General features: G+C 58.9%; 1 protein-coding gene across 12 annotated transcripts in view; it reads left to right on the top strand.

The window, feature by feature from the left end:
* AXIN1 (axin 1) overlaps positions 1-17,817 on the top strand; it is a 77,560-nt gene extending 59,743 nt beyond the window's left edge. For 5 of the 12 annotated variants that reach the window (XM_078344141.1, XM_078344137.1, XM_035266309.3 and 2 more), the window contains 7 exons: positions 3,222-3,359; positions 9,213-9,742; positions 10,519-10,689; positions 12,383-12,628; positions 14,545-14,652; positions 16,120-16,287; positions 17,041-17,817. In XM_078344141.1, coding sequence (XP_078200267.1) covers positions 3,222-3,359; positions 9,213-9,742; positions 10,519-10,689; positions 12,383-12,628; positions 14,545-14,652; positions 16,120-16,287; positions 17,041-17,167 — 1,488 coding nt within the window. In that variant the 3' untranslated portion in view covers positions 17,168-17,817. Of the gene's footprint in view, positions 1-3,221; positions 3,360-9,212; positions 9,743-10,518; positions 10,690-12,382; positions 12,629-14,544; positions 14,653-16,119; positions 16,288-16,443; positions 16,632-17,040 lie in introns of all 12 variants that reach the window. The other 7 variants (XM_078344142.1, XM_078344139.1, XM_054242365.2 and 4 more) reach the window with 3 other exon arrangements.
* The last annotated feature ends 93 nt before the right edge of the window (positions 17,818-17,910 follow it).

Raw genomic sequence — 17,910 nt, 5'->3', positions numbered from 1 at the left:
CTCCTGCACAGTCAGTGCTCCCTGATTTTCAAGTCACAGGTCCTGAACGTCAAGGAGAACCTGCAGAGAGGCCCGAGAGACAGGACAGCTGAGTGACCACGGGCCCCGGCCAACTGTGTGTGCCGCGAGGACAGGGCCTGAGTGAGCTGAGGCCTTCGGGAGGTTTCCGTCCATAGGGGTGCCCCGATCTTGGGGTGCTGGTCCGAGTCTTCATATGTATAAAGTGCACGCCACGGACTCTTTATGAGGGGGCGTCAGGCAGATACCTTCCCCTCAGAAGGGTCAGGAAGGACAAAAGCTGAGGAGTATGTTGGTGCCTGGACTGTAACCTGGAAAGACCTCTCAGGATGCAACACAGAGAAAAGAGGAACCCGAAGGCGAGTCCATGATGTCATCGTGAGAACGTTCTGGAACCAAGGGAAGCACAGAGCCCTCAGGTCTGGAGGGTGACAGTCGAGTCACTGAGAAGATGAAGTCAACAGGCACCAGGCACAGGCGGGAGCAGGCGGCCCAGCCACATGCCATGCCCCCAGAGGGCCCTTGTGACCTCATCTGAGACTCTGTGGAACCCGGATGAGGTCCCTGTGGCCTGTCAGGTAGGGCTGTGGTTGGAACCTTTGGTAGCCGGTCCCTCCGCCAGAGGCCCAAGTGAGTAACCCACATCACGTGCACAGCTGCCCAGGGCCTGCTCTCTGCTGCTGGGAAATCGGACCCGAGGATGGTTGTGAGCAGAGGCAGGGAGGTCCAGGAAGCCGGATGGGCTAGCAAGATGCCGTGACCGCACCACACGCTTCCGCTCCACTGAGAGCCTTGGATTTTCAAAAGCTATGCCATTTATCTGGTGGGTCCATGGCTCTGCAGCAGGTGTCCCCAACCCCTAGGCCACATAGCAGGAGGTGAGCAGGTTAGATTCTCATAGGAGCAGAACCCTATTGTGGCTGTGCCCGTGGAGGTCCAGGCTGCATACCTAACTTGACACTCTCAGGTGGAGTGGGTTCATCCCGAAGCCACCCGTCCCCCTGCTGTCTGTGGAAAACGTGTCTTCCACCAAGCTGGCCCCTGTTGCCATCAGGTTGGAGGCCGTGATTCACAGCACCTGGACCTGGAATCCCTACCGTGGGGAGAAGGGCCTCGTGATTTTTGGCCTTTGTGGTTACTTTGAAGTTTCACATTTTCATTTACTTGGCTTTTTCCTTTATGATGCTTTTTCCTGTTCATCCAGAGCTGGAAAGGTTTCCCTTCTCTGTAAACCTGATGGCTGACGGCTCTGCTGTTCTCAGAACCGTGGTGGTGCAGCCTGAGGGCCACCTGGAGGCTTTTTCTGGAACTCACGCAGCGCCCCAAACGCTCCTCGTAACCCCTCAGCCGTGCTGCTCTCTGGGTCTGATGGTGGCTTTTTGCTCTGCTCCCCGTCTCTGTGGTGCTGACTGTCCGGGCCTCTGGCTGCCTGCAGACACAGCAGTGCCGGGCGGGGTCCCTGGGTGCTGGCAGCTCCCAGTCCTGTGTCTGCCGCATGGAAAAGCCAGCATGGCCCCCCACCCACCCAGCCTCCAGGCCCCGGGTGCAGCAGGAAAGGGCGGCTTGTTAGGTCCTTGGCAGATACCTGTGTGGATGCCCTGCTGTCCGCACCCAAACTCACTGGCCCACGTCCCTGCTGCTGCCAGCCCCAGCCTTCCTCAGCATTTTCTAGAGGCACTCGATGCTCCTCCTTGGCTCCAGGACAGACCCCTTCTGGTGGTGGGCACAGCCCGGACTCCAGCAGTGACTTCTCCCAGCTCTGAGGCATCACCCAGCACCCTGGGCGTGCCCTTGGTCCCTTCATACTTGACGTTCCTTGAAGTGAAGCCTGTGGCTCTGAGCCCCGTCCCCCACGGAGTGTCTGGGCCTGGTGTAGGCCTTCGTGTGGTTTCTGTTGCCAGTCTCACCCCATCCTTCCAAGGTTTTGGTGCTGTTTGTACTCTTGTTTTGTAAATGAGAAACTGGGGTGCACAGAGCCAGGACCTCACCAGAGTCCACAGCGGGAGAGCAGGAAGGCCACACGCACAGAGGGTGCCACGTCCCATCTGCCACCTGCTCACTTGTCACGGGTGAGCGGTCCCTGGCTCCATCCTCCCTAGCTTTTAGACACTGGCGGTCTGGATTTTAAAAACACGTTTGGCTATGAGGGATGTTACTGGAGCGGCTGGCGAAACTGCAGTAAGATCTGCCCCATGATGTTGTTCTATCAGGGTCAGTGTCCTAACCGTCCGTGTTTGTGCTGTGCTTAGGTACGAGAGCGACCTTACTATTGTTAAATACACTCTAAATGGTCCAGAAAAGTGAGGTGCCTGCGTGTGTGTGGGTGTGTGCGTACACATGTGCCTGCCGCTGAGGGGATGAAAAAGCACTTACACAGCAGAATGCGAACCCATGGGGAATCTGGGTGAAGGTGGACAGGAATTCCTTGTTCTATTTTTGCAACTGTTTTGAAGTTTGAAATTTTAAATGAAGTCCCCTCAAAAGTTACACAGAACCAGCTGTGGTGGCTCACGCCTGTAATCCCAGTGCTTTGGGAGGCCAAGGTGGGAGGAGTTCGAGGCCAGGTAGATAACCTAGCAAGACCCCCATCTCAATTTTTATAAAAGCTATGTGGCATATATATTACTGTAAGGCTTATTCTTACTGTTTTGAGACAGGGTCTCACTCTGTCACCCAGGCTGCAGTGCAGTGGCGCAGTCTCTGCTCACTGCAGTGTTGCTCTCCCAGGGCCTAAGCGATTCTCCCACCTCAGCCTCCCAAGTAGTCAGGACCACAGGTGCCACCACACCTGGCTGATTAAAAACAGTGTTTTTGGCCTGGCATGGTGGCTCACACTGGTAATCCCGGCACTTTGGGAGGCCGAGGCGGGTGGACCACGAAGTCAGGAGATCGAGACCATCCTGGCCAACATGGTGAAACTCTGTCTCTACTAAAAAATGCAAAAATTAGCTGGGCGCAGTGGCACGCAACTGTAATCCCAGCTACTTGGGAGGCTGAGGCAGGAGCATTGCTTGAACCCAGGAGGTGGAGGTTGCAGTGAGCCGAGCTCGCGCCACTGCACTCCAGCGTGGACAATAGGATGAGACTTTATCTCAAAAAAATAATAAAATACAACATCAATACCACACACTCTTTCCCTTCACAAAGACACTTTCTGCCAGTGATCTTTCAACCCACATACCTCACGGTCGTCTCCCTGACAGCGCACGTACCGGGTGCCAAAGGAGGTCCGCGTGGAGCCACAGAAGTTCGCAGAGGAGCTCATCCACCGCCTGGAGGCTGTGCAGCGCACGCGGGAGGCTGAGGAGAAGCTGGAGGAGCGGCTGAAGCGCGTGCGCATGGTGAGTGGGCCGCGTCGGTTTCGCGCCGTTTCTGACAGCTTGGATGTCCTGATGTTCAGGACAGCTTTGGCCCTGATTTCTCGTGGGCATGTCCAGGGCTGGCCAAGGCCTGCTGACCCTCGAGGCCTCCATGCTGAGTTCCCCACCCCTTTCTCTGCAGCTGAGCCTTAGATCAGGGTGGGATGTCCCAGCGGCCCCATCCCCACCCTCAGAGGCCCAGAGACACACCTTGGGCACCCTCATTGAGGGGGCCAGGAGTGACACAGCTGCCTGCTGTACCTGGTCATGAACTTCATGGGTGGCAGGGCCACAGCAGGTGATCACCTCAGCTTTTTCACCCCATGTGGGCGGTGAGCGGGAGGAGCATGTACCGAGCAGGAAGGGCTGGTGGCGTGCAGGAGTCCTTTCTGCGTGCACTGAGGGCCGCGATGCCTGAGCCATTCCGCTGCCTCCTGGGCGCCCTTGGTTCTTTGAGGCCGTGGTGCACGGCCCTCCAGGCCCTTGTGTTGTTGGACTCTGTCCTTAGTTCAGCAAAGACAGGGGTCCTTTTCACACAGCTACAAAAAACTAGGCTCGCAGATGATTTGAAAGGTGAAAGGACAGGGTTTACTAGGTGAAAAGGTCAAAAGGGAAGCAGGGCCAGGCGCAGTGGCTCAGGCCTCTAATCCCAGCACTTGGGGAAGCTGAGGCGGGTGAATCACCTGTGGTCAGGAGTTCGAGACCAGCCTGGCTAGCATGGAGAGACCCCATCGCTGCTAAAAATAAAAAAATTAGCTGGGCATGGCGGCGGGTGCCTGTAATTCCAGGTATTCAGGAGGCTGAGGCTGGAGAATCGCTTGAACCCAAGAGGTGGATGCTGCAGCGTGCCAAGATCTTGGGTGACAAGAGTGAAACTCGATCTCAAAAAAAAACAAAACCAAAAACTCCACAAAGCCAGAGTTCTAGTGCGATTCCCACCTTGCAGATTGAATGCCAGCTTCCACCCAGGAAGTGGGGCCAGGCTCCTCCCTGCTGCAGACCGTGCAGACTTCCGTGGCTCCATCCGTGTGTGCTCCTCCCAGTGCGCAGGCCCGCTGGAGTTTCTCTGGAGACCCCTTAGCACCTGGCTGTGCAGGTGGTGCACACCTGTGGCCGAGGTGAGCAAATCACTTGAGCCCAGGAGTTTGAGACTAGCCTGGGCAACATGGCAAAACCCTGTCTCTAGAAAAAAATTTCAAAATTAGCCGGGCGTGATGGTACACACCTGTGGTCCCAGGTGCTCAGGAAGCTGAGGTAGGAGGATCACTTGAGCCTGGAAGGTCGAGGCTGCAGTGAGCCGGGGTTGTGCCCCTCACTCCAGCCTGGGTGACAGAGCAACCTGCCTCAAAAAAAAAAAGACCTTTGCTCCTCTGTGGGGAGTCCATGGCACCACTGAGTGGGAGCGTCCTCCATTCTCCGTTCACTATTTTGTGAATATAAGTCTTTACAGATTGTATACATTTGTAGGCATTTCCATGCCTAAGTTCAAAACGTAGTTTTTTTCAAGGAATTGTTTCTCCACCTGATCCCTGATGTAAAATGCGGACCCTCAGCTCTGCTCAGACCACAGGAGAACCCTTGGTGCACCCACTCTTTCACTCACAACCCAGGTGAGCTGTGCCCTGAAGCCTGGAGATGCCACCATGAGGGTGGACGCAGGTGGGGTGGGCAGTGCCCAGCCTGGAAGTGATGCTCTGGGCGCTGCATTGAGCTCCAGGCAGACCTCACAGCCCGCTGAGAAGCTGGGTTCATGGTTCGGGCCAGGCGTGGTCATGCAGATGGTGGCTTTCCATGACGGGGTTTGTGTGAAAATGTCTCACACGCACACACATCCATCTTTTATTGTCAGTAAATTGTTTTGCCACACGTGGAGTGCATCCTCTCGTCCTCTCTGGCTCTGGGTCTGAGGGTTGGGCAGGGCACAGGTGTGGGCGGTGCCAGCTCAGTTGCTCTGCAGGTGCCGAGTTCACCCTCTCCACGGTCCCCCAGGGAAAGGACTCAGGGAATTTGTCCTCCAAGATCAGAGAACCTGCCAGTGCTGCAGAGCTGGTAGGGGCAGCATCAGTGCCCTGTGGTTCCGGCGGCGGCGAGAGTGAGGCATCGCCTTGCAGAGCCTCTGGCTGTCTTGCTTCCCGGGGTGGCCCCAAGGAGGCTGGCCTGCCCGTTCGTTCAGGGCCCGCCTGGGACTGTCAATGGCTCGTTGAAGGAAGTGGGGGAGCAGTTTTTGCCTCTTAACAGCTCATCTGAAAACCAGACATTGGGAACCAAGTTACCATGGAATACGGACGCGTCAGCAGGCCACACCAGGCCCAAGGGCTGTGATGTCAGCACGGTCATTTGTGTGGGGGGCGAAGCTTGGCAGCCCTTAATTAAATGTGCTCACAGAAGAAACGTAGGAAAGAAAGCCTTTGCTGTCGTGTTGGCCATTGTAATGTTCTGCTGATCTTTGCGCCTCGATCTAGTCACAGGATGTGCTTCTGGTAGGGCGGGTTCACATTTTGAGTGAAACTTTTTTTTTCAATAATTTTTTTTGTAGAGACAGAATCTTGCTATATTGCTTATCCTGGTCTTGAACTCCTGGCCTCAAGTAATCTTCCTACCTCAGCCTCCCAAAGTGTTGGGATTTCAGGTGTGAGTCACCGCACCCAGCCTTAAGCGAGACGTGTTAAAGGCAGGTGTAGCCACAGGTGCTGAGTGTGTGGCTCTCACCTCTGACTCCCAAGGCTTCCCCACCCCATGGAGTCCCGGCTCTGTCCCAGGAACAGGGAGCACAGCGGTGCCCTCAGGGGTGTGGATATGGCACCGCCAGGGCCCAGGAGGGAGGGGGCACCTGCTGCCAAGAGATGAGCAATGTCCTTTGTCTGAACAGAAAATACTAGAATTGGCCAGATGTGGTGTCTCATGCCTGTAATCCAGCACTTTAAGAGGCCAAGGCGGGTGGATGACCTGAGGTCAAGAGTTCAAGAAGGGCCTGGCCAACATGGCAAAAACCCGTCTCTACTAAAAATACAAAAATGAGGCAGGGCAAGGTGGGTCACACCTGTAATCCCAGCATTTTGGGAGGCCGAGGTGGGCAGATCATGAGGTTAGAAGATCGAGAGCATCCTGGCCAACATGGTGAAACCCTATCTCTACTAAAAATACAAAAAAGTTAGCTGAGCATGGTGGTGCATGCCTGTAGTCCCAGCTACTCAGGAGGCTGAGGCAGGAGAATTGCTTGAACCCAGAAGGTGAAGACTGCAGTGAGCCGAGATCGCGCCCCTCCACTCCAGCCTGGGTGACAGTACGAGACTCCATCTTAAAAAAAAATTAATGAGCCGGGGTGTGATGGTGGTTGCCTGTAGTACCAGCTGTTTGGGAGGCTGAGGCATGAGAATCACTTTAACCTGGGAGGCAGAGGTTGCAGTGAGCTGAGATCGCGCTACTGCAGTCCAGTCTAGGCGACAGAGCACGACTCCATCTCCAAAAATAAAAAAATGCTAGCGTGAAGAACCCCTGTATTCCTGCCACGCCAGTTCAGGGGGTAACCTGTGGGCAGAGCCCTGAAGCCCAGGGACAGCTGCCCGCACTGGTAGCTCGCACTGGTTCAGTGTGATTCCTAGACACCCTGCCATAAGTAGTGGTCCGTCCTTAAAAGGAGTAACTCCAGGTTTTTACAGTAACCTATTTTCATTGTAGAATTCGGGAAATTAAAGCACGAAGAAGACTGGTTAAGTGAATCTGTAAAATTTCACAGCCCTGTGATGGAGTCCCCACAGATGCAGAGCTCTGCCGAGGTGGCGAATGGCATCGAAACTCAAAGCTCTTCCTTCCTTCCTTCCTTGACTGAGGGAAGTCCCCCGGAGTGCCCTGCAGCCCTGCAAAGCCAAGGACGGGGAGGCAGCATAGCCGCATCCACCGGGGGATGCCCACCACCCTCCTGTCGCCTGGCTGTGCCCAGCGTTCATCTGTCCTCCTCAGTGCCTGCCTTCGCCCTCAGCCAGGCTGAGGTGCCCTAGCTCGGGGCACGCCTGTTCCAGTTGTGTTGGGATACTTTTGCAAGTGTGAGAGTTTGGTGCTAAATGTTCGGAGGTTTGTTTATATTAAAATGCGAGGTAGGCTGGGCACAGTGGTTCATCTGTAATCCCGACACTTTGAGAGGTCAGGACAGGAGGATCACTTGAGACCCAGAGTTTAAGAGCAGGCTGGACAACATAGCGAGATCCTCATCTCTACAGAACAAACAGAAAAAATTAATGGGGCTTGGTGTCATGCGCCTGTGGTCCCAGCTGCTGGGGAGGCTGAAGCAGGGCCATTGCCCAGAGGCCCCAGAGGTTGAGCTGCGATTGTGCCACTGCACAGCCTGGCTCGGTGGCTCACGCCTGTAATCCTAGCACTTTCAGGCAGGCCGATCACCTGAGGTCAGGAGTTTGAGACCAGCCTGGCCAATGTGGTAAAACCCTGTGTCTACTAAAAATACAAAAAAAAATTAGCTGGGCATGGTAGGGGCTGCCAGAAATCCCAGCTACTCAGGAGGCTGAGGCAGGAGAATTGCTTGTTACCCAGGAGTCGCAGTGAGCCAGCACTGCACCTTGTACTCCAGCCTGGGCCATAAGAGAGAAATTCTGTCAGGCCGGGTGCGGTGGCTCACGCCTGTAATCCTAACACTTTGGGAGATTGAGGTGGGTGGGTTACCTGAGATCAGGGGTTCAAGACCAGCCTGGCCATCATGGTGAAACCCCATCTTTAAAAAAAAAAAGCTGTCAAACAAACAGATAAATACAGGGAAGCTTAGTTCCCTCCCTTTCTTTTATTAATAGCAGATTCACTGAGCACTGTGTGTTTGTCAGTCCAATAAGATGAGAAAATAAATATGAGATGCGACTTGGAATGAAAGCGATCGGATGTTTTCACTGGCAGATAACCTCACCACCTGTTAACTTGGAGAATCAAGTGAAACTCCACTGGCTTAATGTGGAAAACCACTAAGAGGCATTGCAACGTGTACAAAACCCAAGAGCCCTTTTATGTAAGGGTGACATTCTCCTTAAAATAGAATGAGGCCGAAGCTGGCGGATCACGGGGTCAGGAGTCAAGACCAGCCTGGCCAACGTGGTGAAGCCCCATCTCTACTAGAAATATAAAAATTTGCTAGGTGTGGCGGTGTGCACCTGTAGCCCCAGCTGATGGGGAGGCTGAGGCAGGACAATTGCTTGAACCCGGGAGGTGGAGGTTGCAGTGAGCTGAGATTGTGCCACTGCACTGCAGCCTGGGAGACAGAGCGAGATCGTGTCTCAGAAATGTGTTGATAGTAGTAAAATTAAGGAATAGGAAAAGTCAGTTAAAGGAAAATAAAAATCTTTATTGAAAAAAAACAGGCCAAGACAGGCAGATTGCTTGAGCTCGGGCATTCAAGACCAGCCTGGCCAAGATGGTGAGGACCCCATCTGTGCCAAAAATACAAAACAATTAGCCAGGTGTGCTGGCGGTCTCCACTGCTGTGGAGGCTGAGGTGGGAGGATCTCTGAGCCCAGGAATTGGAGGCTGCAGTGAGCCGAGAGCACACCAGTGTGTTCCAGGCTGGGCAGCAGAGCAAGGACTTGTTTCAGAAAGAAACGCTAAACTAAATCTATGCAGAGCCCTGCCCACAGCCAGCACACGCACTGCATTCCTGAGGCCCCACTGTCGCCACTCCTTCCACCTGTGCCCCACCCTGCCTCTCTATCCTCAGTGCCCGCAGCCACCCTGGGCTTGGCTGGCATCTGCTGGGGGCTGCTGGCCAGGCCTGATGCTTTTTGTTTTCCCCAAGTGTGCGGCTGGTGCTGAGAAGTGATGGTGCTGTTTGTCCCCACACAGGAGGAGGAGGGTGAAGACGGCGATCCATCTTCAGGTCCCCCAGGGCCGTGTCACAAGCTGCCTCTCACCGCCACCTGGTACCACTTTCCACCCCGCTGCGTGGACGTGGGCTGTGCCGGGCTCCGGGACGCACACGAGGAGAACCCTGAGAGTATCTTGGATGAGCACGTGCAGCGTGTGCTGAGGACACCTGGCCGCCAGTCACCAGGGCCTGGCCACCGCTCCCCGGACAGTGGGCATGTAGCCAAGATGCCAGTGGCGCTGGGAGGTGCGGCCTCGGGGCACGGGAAGCATGTGCCCAAGTCAGGGGCAAAGCTGGATGCGGCCGGCCTGCACCACCACCGACACGTCCACCACCATGTCCACCACAGCACAGCCCGGCCCAAGGAGCAGGTGGAGGCTGAGGCTGCCCGCAGGGCCCAGAGCAGCTTTGCGTGGGGCCTGGAGCCACACATCCATGGGGCAAAGCCCCGAGGCTACTCAGAGAGTGTGGGCGCTGCCCCCAACGCCAGTGATGGCCTGGGCCACAGGTGAGCATGCACTTGTCAGCAAGGAGGGTGCTGGGGGTGAGGCTGTGTCCCTGCAGAAGGCTGGAACCACCCTACAAAACTTAGGAAACACAGGGCCGCCAGCAGCAGACAGGAGCCCCCTCTGGTGGGGGGAGCGGGCTGGGCTCTGTGTCAGGGCAGCAGACAGGAGCCCCCTCTGGTGGGGGGAGCGGGCTGGGCTCTGTGTCAGGGCAGCAGAAAGGAGCCCCCTCTGGTGTGGGGAGCAGGCTGGGCTCTGTGTCAGGGCAGCAGACAGGAGCCCCCTCTGGTGGGGGGAGCGGGCTGGGCTCTGTGTCAGGGCAGCAGACAGGAGCCCCCTCTGGTGCGTGGAGCGGGCTGGGCTCTGTGTCAGGGGAGCAGACAGGAACCCCCTCTGGTGTGGGGAGCAGGCTGGGCTCTGTGTCAGGGGAGCAGACAGGAGCCCCCTCTGGTGTGGGGAGCAGGCTGGGCTCTGTGTCAGGGCAGCAGACAGGAGCCCCCTCTGGTGCGTGGAGCGGGCTGGGCTCTGTGTCAGGGGAGTCCGCGCCGCCTCAGGTGGGAGATGAAGGTCAAGGACCATAGCCAGACCCTGGCTCCAGCTCTGGCCCTCTGGGGATCTGCTGGGGGCAAGCAGTGACTGCCCGTGTGTTTAAAGAGGAAACAAAGCCCAGGCAGCACTAGCACAGCCAGGAGGTGGCTGCTGCACCACGGGGGCCTCACAGAGACTGGGTAGGGGCCTCCGCCGTGGCGACTCCCCAGTGTCGCTCTTGCCCTTGCAGTGGGAAGGTGGGCATGGCATGCAAAAGAAACGCCAAGAAGGCCGAGTCGGGGAGGAATGCCAGCACCGAGGTACAGGGCGCCTCGGAGGACACGGAGAAGAACCAGAAGATCATGCAGTGGATCATTGAGGGCGAGAAGGAGATCAGCAGGCACCGGAGGGCTGGGCACGGGTGAGCGCCCTGCACACGGCAGGTCCCCGCCCACGGCCCCCGAGTAGCTTCACTGTGCTGGCGGGGGTCACCTCTGTCCCCTCACACTCCCCTCTCACTGTGGCACCTTCCTGGGCACCCTCCGGCAGGCTCTGCGGGCCTGGGAGAGAGGCCCCATGTCCCCAGAAGGAAAACCCTGTGTCCCCAGAGAGAGGATGTCCCTGAATATGAGGGAGGAGAGAAGCTGACGCGGCCCCAGCCCTGCAGGCAGCACACGGCTGCTCCTGGGAGTCTATTTCCAGTCTGACAGCACCCCCACATGAGAATGACCTGTCACCTGGGAAGTACACAGCTGACTCACTCCCGAGGGCTCCCATGGGAGAAGCCTTCTGTGCTCACACCTGGCCCTCCTGGTGAGCGGTGCGGAAGGCTCTTGTGTAGCCAGAAGGTCCAGCCCTGCTGCTGCTGTCCCCCAGGCCGGTCTTCATGTCACCCCCGTTGCCTCCTGGGCCTGCACTTGTGCCCGGTACCCAGTACCCAGTGGGGGGGGCCACAGGCCAAAGGTGGTGCCTGGGAAGCATTGGCCCTGGTGGGTGGGTGGCCCGAGCTTCCTCAGTCTTAGACACTAATCTGCCCCCAACGCCCAGACCCTGGCCACGGCACACCTCCCTTCACATTGCTTCATGAGAGCTGAGGCAGCTGAGCACCTGGGGCACGGCACCCCTGCCTGGGTTTGAAGCCTGTCCCACAAGGCCCCAGGGTCCCTGTCCGGTGCTGACTGGGGTGGGGGCAGGCTCATTGCTTCTCTGGGGCTCCCAAGGGATCAGAGGTGCACAGCACCCTGCCTGGCTCATTTTTTTGTGGTGATGGGGTCTCAAGCTTTTGGGCCCAAGCGATCCTCCTACCTTGGCCTCCCAAAATGGTGGGATTACAGGCATGAGCCACCACTCCCAGCCTTTGAATTTTTTTTTTTTTAAAGACAGTCTCGCTCTGTTGCCCAGGCTGGAGTGCGGTGGCACAGTCTCAGCTCACTGCAGCCTCCATCTCCTGGGTTCAAACGATTCTCCTGCCTTGGCCTCCCGAGTAACTGGCATTACTGGTACCCACCACCACACCCTGCTAATTTTTTGTATTTTTTTTAGTGGAGACGGGGTTTTTTTCACATTGGCCAGGCTGGTCTCAAACTCCTGACCTCAGGCGATCCCCCCACCTCAGCCTCCCAAAGTGCTGGAATTACAGGGGAATGAGGGATTATTTTTGGGGGATGGGTGGGGAGACCAGTCTGACTCTGTTGCCCAGGCTGGAGTGCAGTGGCGCAATCCCAGCCCCCCGCAACCTCTGCCTCCCAGGTTCAAGTGATTCTCCTGCTTCAGGCTCCAGAGTAGCTGGGACTACAGGCACATGCCACCATGCCCAGCTAATTTTTTGTATTTTAGTAGAGACGGGGTTTCACCACGTTAGCCAGGCTGATCTCAAACTCCCGACCTCAGGTGATATGTCCTCAGCCTTGCAAAGTGCTGAGATAACGGGGGCCAGCCACCCCGCCCGGCAGGGATGTTTTTATTGTGTGGTCTGAGGAGGATGTCCATGTGGCTTGGTGGCCAGGCTCCAGTGCTCCTGTCCCATCCTACCCCTCGGGAGAGGGGTGCAGCCTCACCAGGCAACCCAGCCACAGTGTTGGTCACGGCCCCAACTTGTTCTCTTGCTCCCCAAGGTCTTCAGGGACGAGGAAGCCACAGTCCCATGAGAACTCCAGACCCTTGTCCCTTGAGCGCTCCGGGACCGTGCATCCCTGGGCTGGCTCTCAGCTCCGGACTTCCGTGCAGCCCTCCCACCTCTTTATCCAAGACCCCACGATGCCACCCCACCCAGCTCCCAACCCCCTAACCCAGCTGGAGGAGGCACGCCGACGTCTGGAAGAGGAAGAGAAAAGAGCCAGCCGGGCACCCTCCAAGCAGAGGTAGGACAGAGTGGGGTGGGTCTGGGGCTGAAGCTCCCCATAGTCTGAGGTCTTTGCAGAAGTCCCTCCGGTGGAAACTGCCCTCTCCATGTCCCCTGGCCACACTGCGCCCTTCCTTCCACTGGGAACCACTGAGGGGTGAGGTGGCAGGTGGCCCTACTGTGAACACAGGGTGGGTGGCAGCTTTCACACATCCAAAGCCATTCTGCTCTCCGTTCTTCTGGAAGGAGGGGTCCATCCTCAACTTGGGCTGAGGCTGCTGACTGCTGGGCAGCAGCCTGGGCTTTGAGGCAGGAGTCCTGGGGGCATGGCAGCTGCCGTTTGACAGTGGCACCCCAAGAGTCCTCAGTGGCTCTACATCGTGGGGAAGCTACTTGGTTCTGAAACCTGTGCAGATGTGGAGTTGTCATCCTGGATGGCCAGTCTACAGCCCCTCGCTGTGACCTCCTCCGCCTTCTGGGCCCCCGAAGCCAGACCCTGTTCTCTCCCCAGGGCAGGGTGGTTTCTGCCTGGGCTGCAAGGAGGTCTCCCCTTTCTTGGGGCAGTGTTCTCCCTCCAGGCTGGAGCCTGGCTTCTCCAGTGTTTTCAGCTTGGTCATGAGGCAGTTTTCCCGGCCATCGGGGTCACTGCAATTCCAGACCCATCAGGCTCTCCCAGTAGCTCCCCTGGGCCCTGGGGCTGTGGTCACACGGAGGCGATGGTTGCCATCAGAGGTCACCAGCTCCTCCTGTCCACCGTGGGTCATCTGGGGCCTGGGGTCCAGCCCCACATCCCAGGCCTCTAGGTGTGGGGCTGCGTTACTCCCGGGAGGCCAGGGCCAGGGGCCCTGTTTTGCTGAACCAGCATCCGGGTTCAGACCCTTCTCAGGCCAAAGCCTTTGTATCTCAAGTCATCAAAGGTTCCTGAGCTTTTAGCAGGTTGAGTCTAATGCCAGCTCTGTAGCCAGAGAGAGTCACAGTTACCTTGAATGAAAAGGGCGTTCACTTTATGGCAAAACGTCTGCGACCCCATGATCGGGTTCAGGCAACAAGGAGCAAGAGCCCTGTGCCATGCAGGAGCCTGGTGATCAGAGCTGGGACGTGACCCGGCTGGCTCAGATAAGCAGTGGGCGGGCCTTGTGTGCAGCGGGTCTGAGACCCTGGGCTTGGCTGGGCTCCTCTGCTGGGCTGAGCAGGGGTCTCTCCAGGTTGCGTCTGCTCTTCCCCCCGGTACCCACAGACCCCTGTGACGGCAGTGGACACTCCCTGAGCCATGGGACCCCTGCTATTCTGAGGTACAGCCGTGCCGGCCCGCTTTGGCCGCTGCGTTAGGCCATCCAAGGGATATGGGCTTTTTCGAGCAGCTGAGAGTTGGAGGGAAGGCGTAGGGGCAGGGCCGGTGTGCGACCCTGCCGGGACGTGAGAGGAGAAATCATCAGGGTTGCCTGGCTCACCAGGCACAGATGTCCCCGTGAGAGGAGGGCCCTCGGCCTCCCTGAGGTGCAGGCAGAGCTGCTGCGCCCCAGACCCAGTGTGCGTGCTGTCGGTGGGGATTTCAGGCCAGAGGCCCGCGGACAGGCTCCTGGAGGGCTCCTCGCTGTGTGAAGATGTCCCAGCAGAGGGGCGGTGACGGGATCCAGCACCCCAGATCAGAGGCTCCCCAAAGTGTGGTCCGGAACTCAGGGTTCGGTGCCCAGATCGTGAGTGCAGGGCGCCCTGCAGTGAACAAGAGATGCCCGTTTCTCCATTGTGCCAGGAGCGTCTGGTACCACCAAGGCCTGGAAGGGGGTCAGTGTCTCATGCACCCGCCAAGTTGGAGCCTTCACTGGGAGTTGTGCAGCCCCCGCACACTTTGCCTGCCCGGCAGCACAGCTTGAAGCTCCTCCCCCGGGCTGCTGGCAGCCAGCGCAGCCACCATTGACGCGGGTTGTTCCCTAGGTATGTGCAGGAGGTTATGCGGCGGGGACGCGCCTGTGTCAGGCCAGCGTGTGCGCCGGTGCTGCGCGTGGTACCAGCCGTGTCGGACATGGAGCTCTCCGAGACAGAGTACGTGCGTCCCGAGGGTCCTCCCGGTCCTGCCCACCCCGGCCCGGGCGTCCTAAGCCAGGTCCAGTGGTAGAGCTGCCATCCTGGGCCCCGAGATCGGGCAGCACGCTTGGAAGCAGCTGTGGAAGGACAGGGTCCCGGCGGCCTCAGACTCCAGGCTCCTCTAGAGCCTTCTCCCGTCTCCAGCAAAGGGGAGGCTGACCAGCGTGACAGCAAGTGACCAACAGGCCGGCAGGAGGCCTGGGCACCACAGCCAGGCCTGCTGAGGGGCAGAGACCCTCCCCTGCCCGGCTTGGAACTGGCTGGTCCCTGCCAGGCCTGGCTAGAGCGTGGCCAGGGCTGCAGGCGCGGGGGTGCCGATGTGTGGCTACTTGCAGTGTGGGTCTGGGCCACTGTGTGCGTCCGTCCCGCCAGCTCAGTCAGCGAGGCTGGGCGCTGCCCCACCTGGAACGCTGACCACTCCGAGCCCTAGGGAGAAAGGCTTGCCGTGTTGACAGCACGTGATTCCACCTGTGCTGTCTGCTCAAGGCAGCAGGAGGAGGGCACACCCCAAAGACAGGCCTTGACAACAGGGCCCAGGGTGCTGATCCCTTGCGGCTCTTGTCCTTCAGGCACGCTGGGGTGGCCTTCACATGTCCCTGGGGAAGCCCCCACATGTTGGCTTTTCTTTGATGGGCCTGACTCCAGGGGGCTCTGAGGATGTGGCAGGGGACAAAGTCCAAGGATGCAGCTGGCTGGGGGCCTGGGGTGCGAAGTAGATGGTCACATGGCTAAGGTGACCCCGTGGCCTTCCTGCCATGACGCTGGCTCTGGAAGCCTCTCATGCACCCAGCCAGGAGGAGACCCAAGGCCTGAACCCCAGTGATCCAGGGGCAGCTTCTGGAGCCGTCTGAGGGACCTGGGGGTGGGGGTGGGGCGCGAGAGCAAGCGCCCTGTCATCCTGGCACGGCTGTGTCCGCTAACACCTGCAGGAGGAGGGCTCAGCCCGGCCTGGGCAGGAGACGGTGGCAGCTTTGCCCCCCCTCGGAAGGGACTGCTCGCCGCCACCCTTGGTCCTGCAGAGTCAGGCTCACCCGGAAACCTTGCACTTGTTCGTTAATCCTTGCCTTTTAGCTGTGGTTAAAGTTAGAGGGGTGCAGGTCTTCCTGGGATGGGAGCCATGCAGCCTGCCCCGCCATCGTAGAGCGCGGAGCTGTGGCGGCCCCGTGGCCAGGCCCCAGCCAGTGGAGGGCTGCGAGCTAGTGGGGGAAACCTTTGTGCTCACAGTGAGTGGAGCTGGTACTGGACTAGACCGCAGTTTGAGATGTGGGGGGTGGGCAGCGGGGCCTGGGCCCCAGGTGTTTGAGTGGCATGCAGCTCACCCCCATGGCCCTGCCCTGCCCTTTGCTGGCAGCCTGAGGTCAGCGGGAGGCACCCTGTGGGACCTCAGTCCAGATCCAGGGACCACTGCTGCATCTCTTTCCCCAGGGCCAGGTCGCAGCGGAAGGCAGGCGGCGGGAGCACCCAGGCGTGCGACAGCATCGTCGTGGCGTACTACTTCTGTGGGGAGCCCATCCCCTACCGAACGCTGGTGAGGGGCCGCGCCATCACCCTGGGCCAGTTCAAGGAGCTGCTGACCAAAAAGGGCAGCTACCGGTGAGTGTACGGCCGGTGCCCCCTCCCCGCAGGGTATGTGGGTGCCCAAGGGCATAAAAAAGTTTCCTGCCATTTCATCTCTAGTCACTCATCACACCTGAGCCACCTCTCCAAGCTTTGGGCTGAGGGTGGCATCAGGCCTTCGGCCCCCCACAGGACTGAGCGGCTCTGAAGGGACCCCATCCAGGGCCTTCATCTTGTGGGCGGGGACACAAGATGGTCTGCACCTCATGCCGGGCTGTGGAGACTGCAGAAGCCGGGCGCCTCCTGCCAGGGTTCGCCCTGGGCCGCTCAGCCCTGCGGGGCTCTGCCTGAAGCCAGCGCTGGAGGCTCCATTAGCACTGGTGGGTGAGCAGAGGGGGCCTGACCCACAGAGCCCAGCAGAGCCTGGCAGGTGGTTCCCTCTGTCCATAAGCGACTGTGCAGACGCCCCAGGCGTGTGGTGCTGAGGGAGGGCCCCGTCTGGAGCCACCGCCACAGGGCTCAGCCCTTGGGAAGGAGACACTTCCCCCTGCAGCTGCTTAGAGGCCCGTGCAGGCACTCCCGGGGGGATGTTGGGTGCCTCCCACCCATGGCTGCCCCCGTCACCCACACGTGGTTGTTGCACACTGTGGCTCTGGGAGTAGCGCACACACGGGGGTGGGGGGCATGGGGCATAGACAGGAGGCTCCCCGGGCGGGGCCTGTGGACACCCTGTCCCCTGCTCCTCCGTCTGCGGCGCTGTCTGCTCACTTGCTCACCTCCATCCTGCAGATACTACTTCAAGAAAGTGAGCGACGAGTTTGACTGTGGGGTGGTGTTTGAGGAGGTCCGAGAGGACGGGGCCGTCCTGCCCGTCTTCGAGGAGAAGATCATCGGCAAAGTGGAGAAGGTGGACTGACTGGCTGGCCACGGCGCCAGTCTAGGCCCTCGGCGGGCACAGGCGTGGCACGCAGGTGTCACAGCCAGGGGTGAGCGGTACTCAGCCCTGCGGGGAGCAGTGCGGGCCTGTGGCCCACCCCTGCAGTCTGCCTGTTTCTGGGTGGGTGGGGTCCCTCCACCTGCCCTACAGGCTTCTCTCCTGCCCCCAAGGAGGCAGCCCTGACCACTCCCCACAGCAATACTTGGAGGGGGCAGCCGAGGTCCCTGCTGCGGGCTTCAGGTGATCCCCGGCGCCTCCCCTGGGCACGCGTGTGCTGGGAGCTGCTTCCCCCTCTGGGATTTGCCCACGTACTCTGGTCTGGCTGGGCCCAGGCCTGGGCACAGGGGCCCGCAGGGCCTATGTCATTTGTACGCGCCACCGAGTGCCTTCACCACAGCTTGTCTCTTGCCTGCCACTGTGCGAGTTGGCGACAGAGCGCTGTGCCTGCCTCCCCCCGCCGGCTGCGCAGTCCCGGGTCCTCCTTTCTCAGGGCCCGTGTAAATATGTACATTTCTCAGGCCAGGGCCAGCAGGGGCTGCCCAAGCCCGTTTTTCATGCGCTGACACTTGGACAATTATCTTTTCAAAGGTACTTGGGTAATAATGAAATAAAACTGTTTTTGCACCTGCGCTGGCTGTGCTTTATCCGCTGCTGCTGCGGCCTGGTGGTGTCTCCCAGTCTCAGCCTACCCGGTAAAAGAGGTCACACTGGCCTCAGCGGGC

This window comes from Callithrix jacchus, chromosome 12 (assembly GCF_049354715.1).
Source record: "Callithrix jacchus isolate 240 chromosome 12, calJac240_pri, whole genome shotgun sequence".
In the NCBI taxonomy this organism is placed as follows: Eukaryota; Metazoa; Chordata; class Mammalia; order Primates; family Cebidae; genus Callithrix; species Callithrix jacchus.
This window is presented reverse-complemented; position numbering and strand designations above follow the sequence as displayed.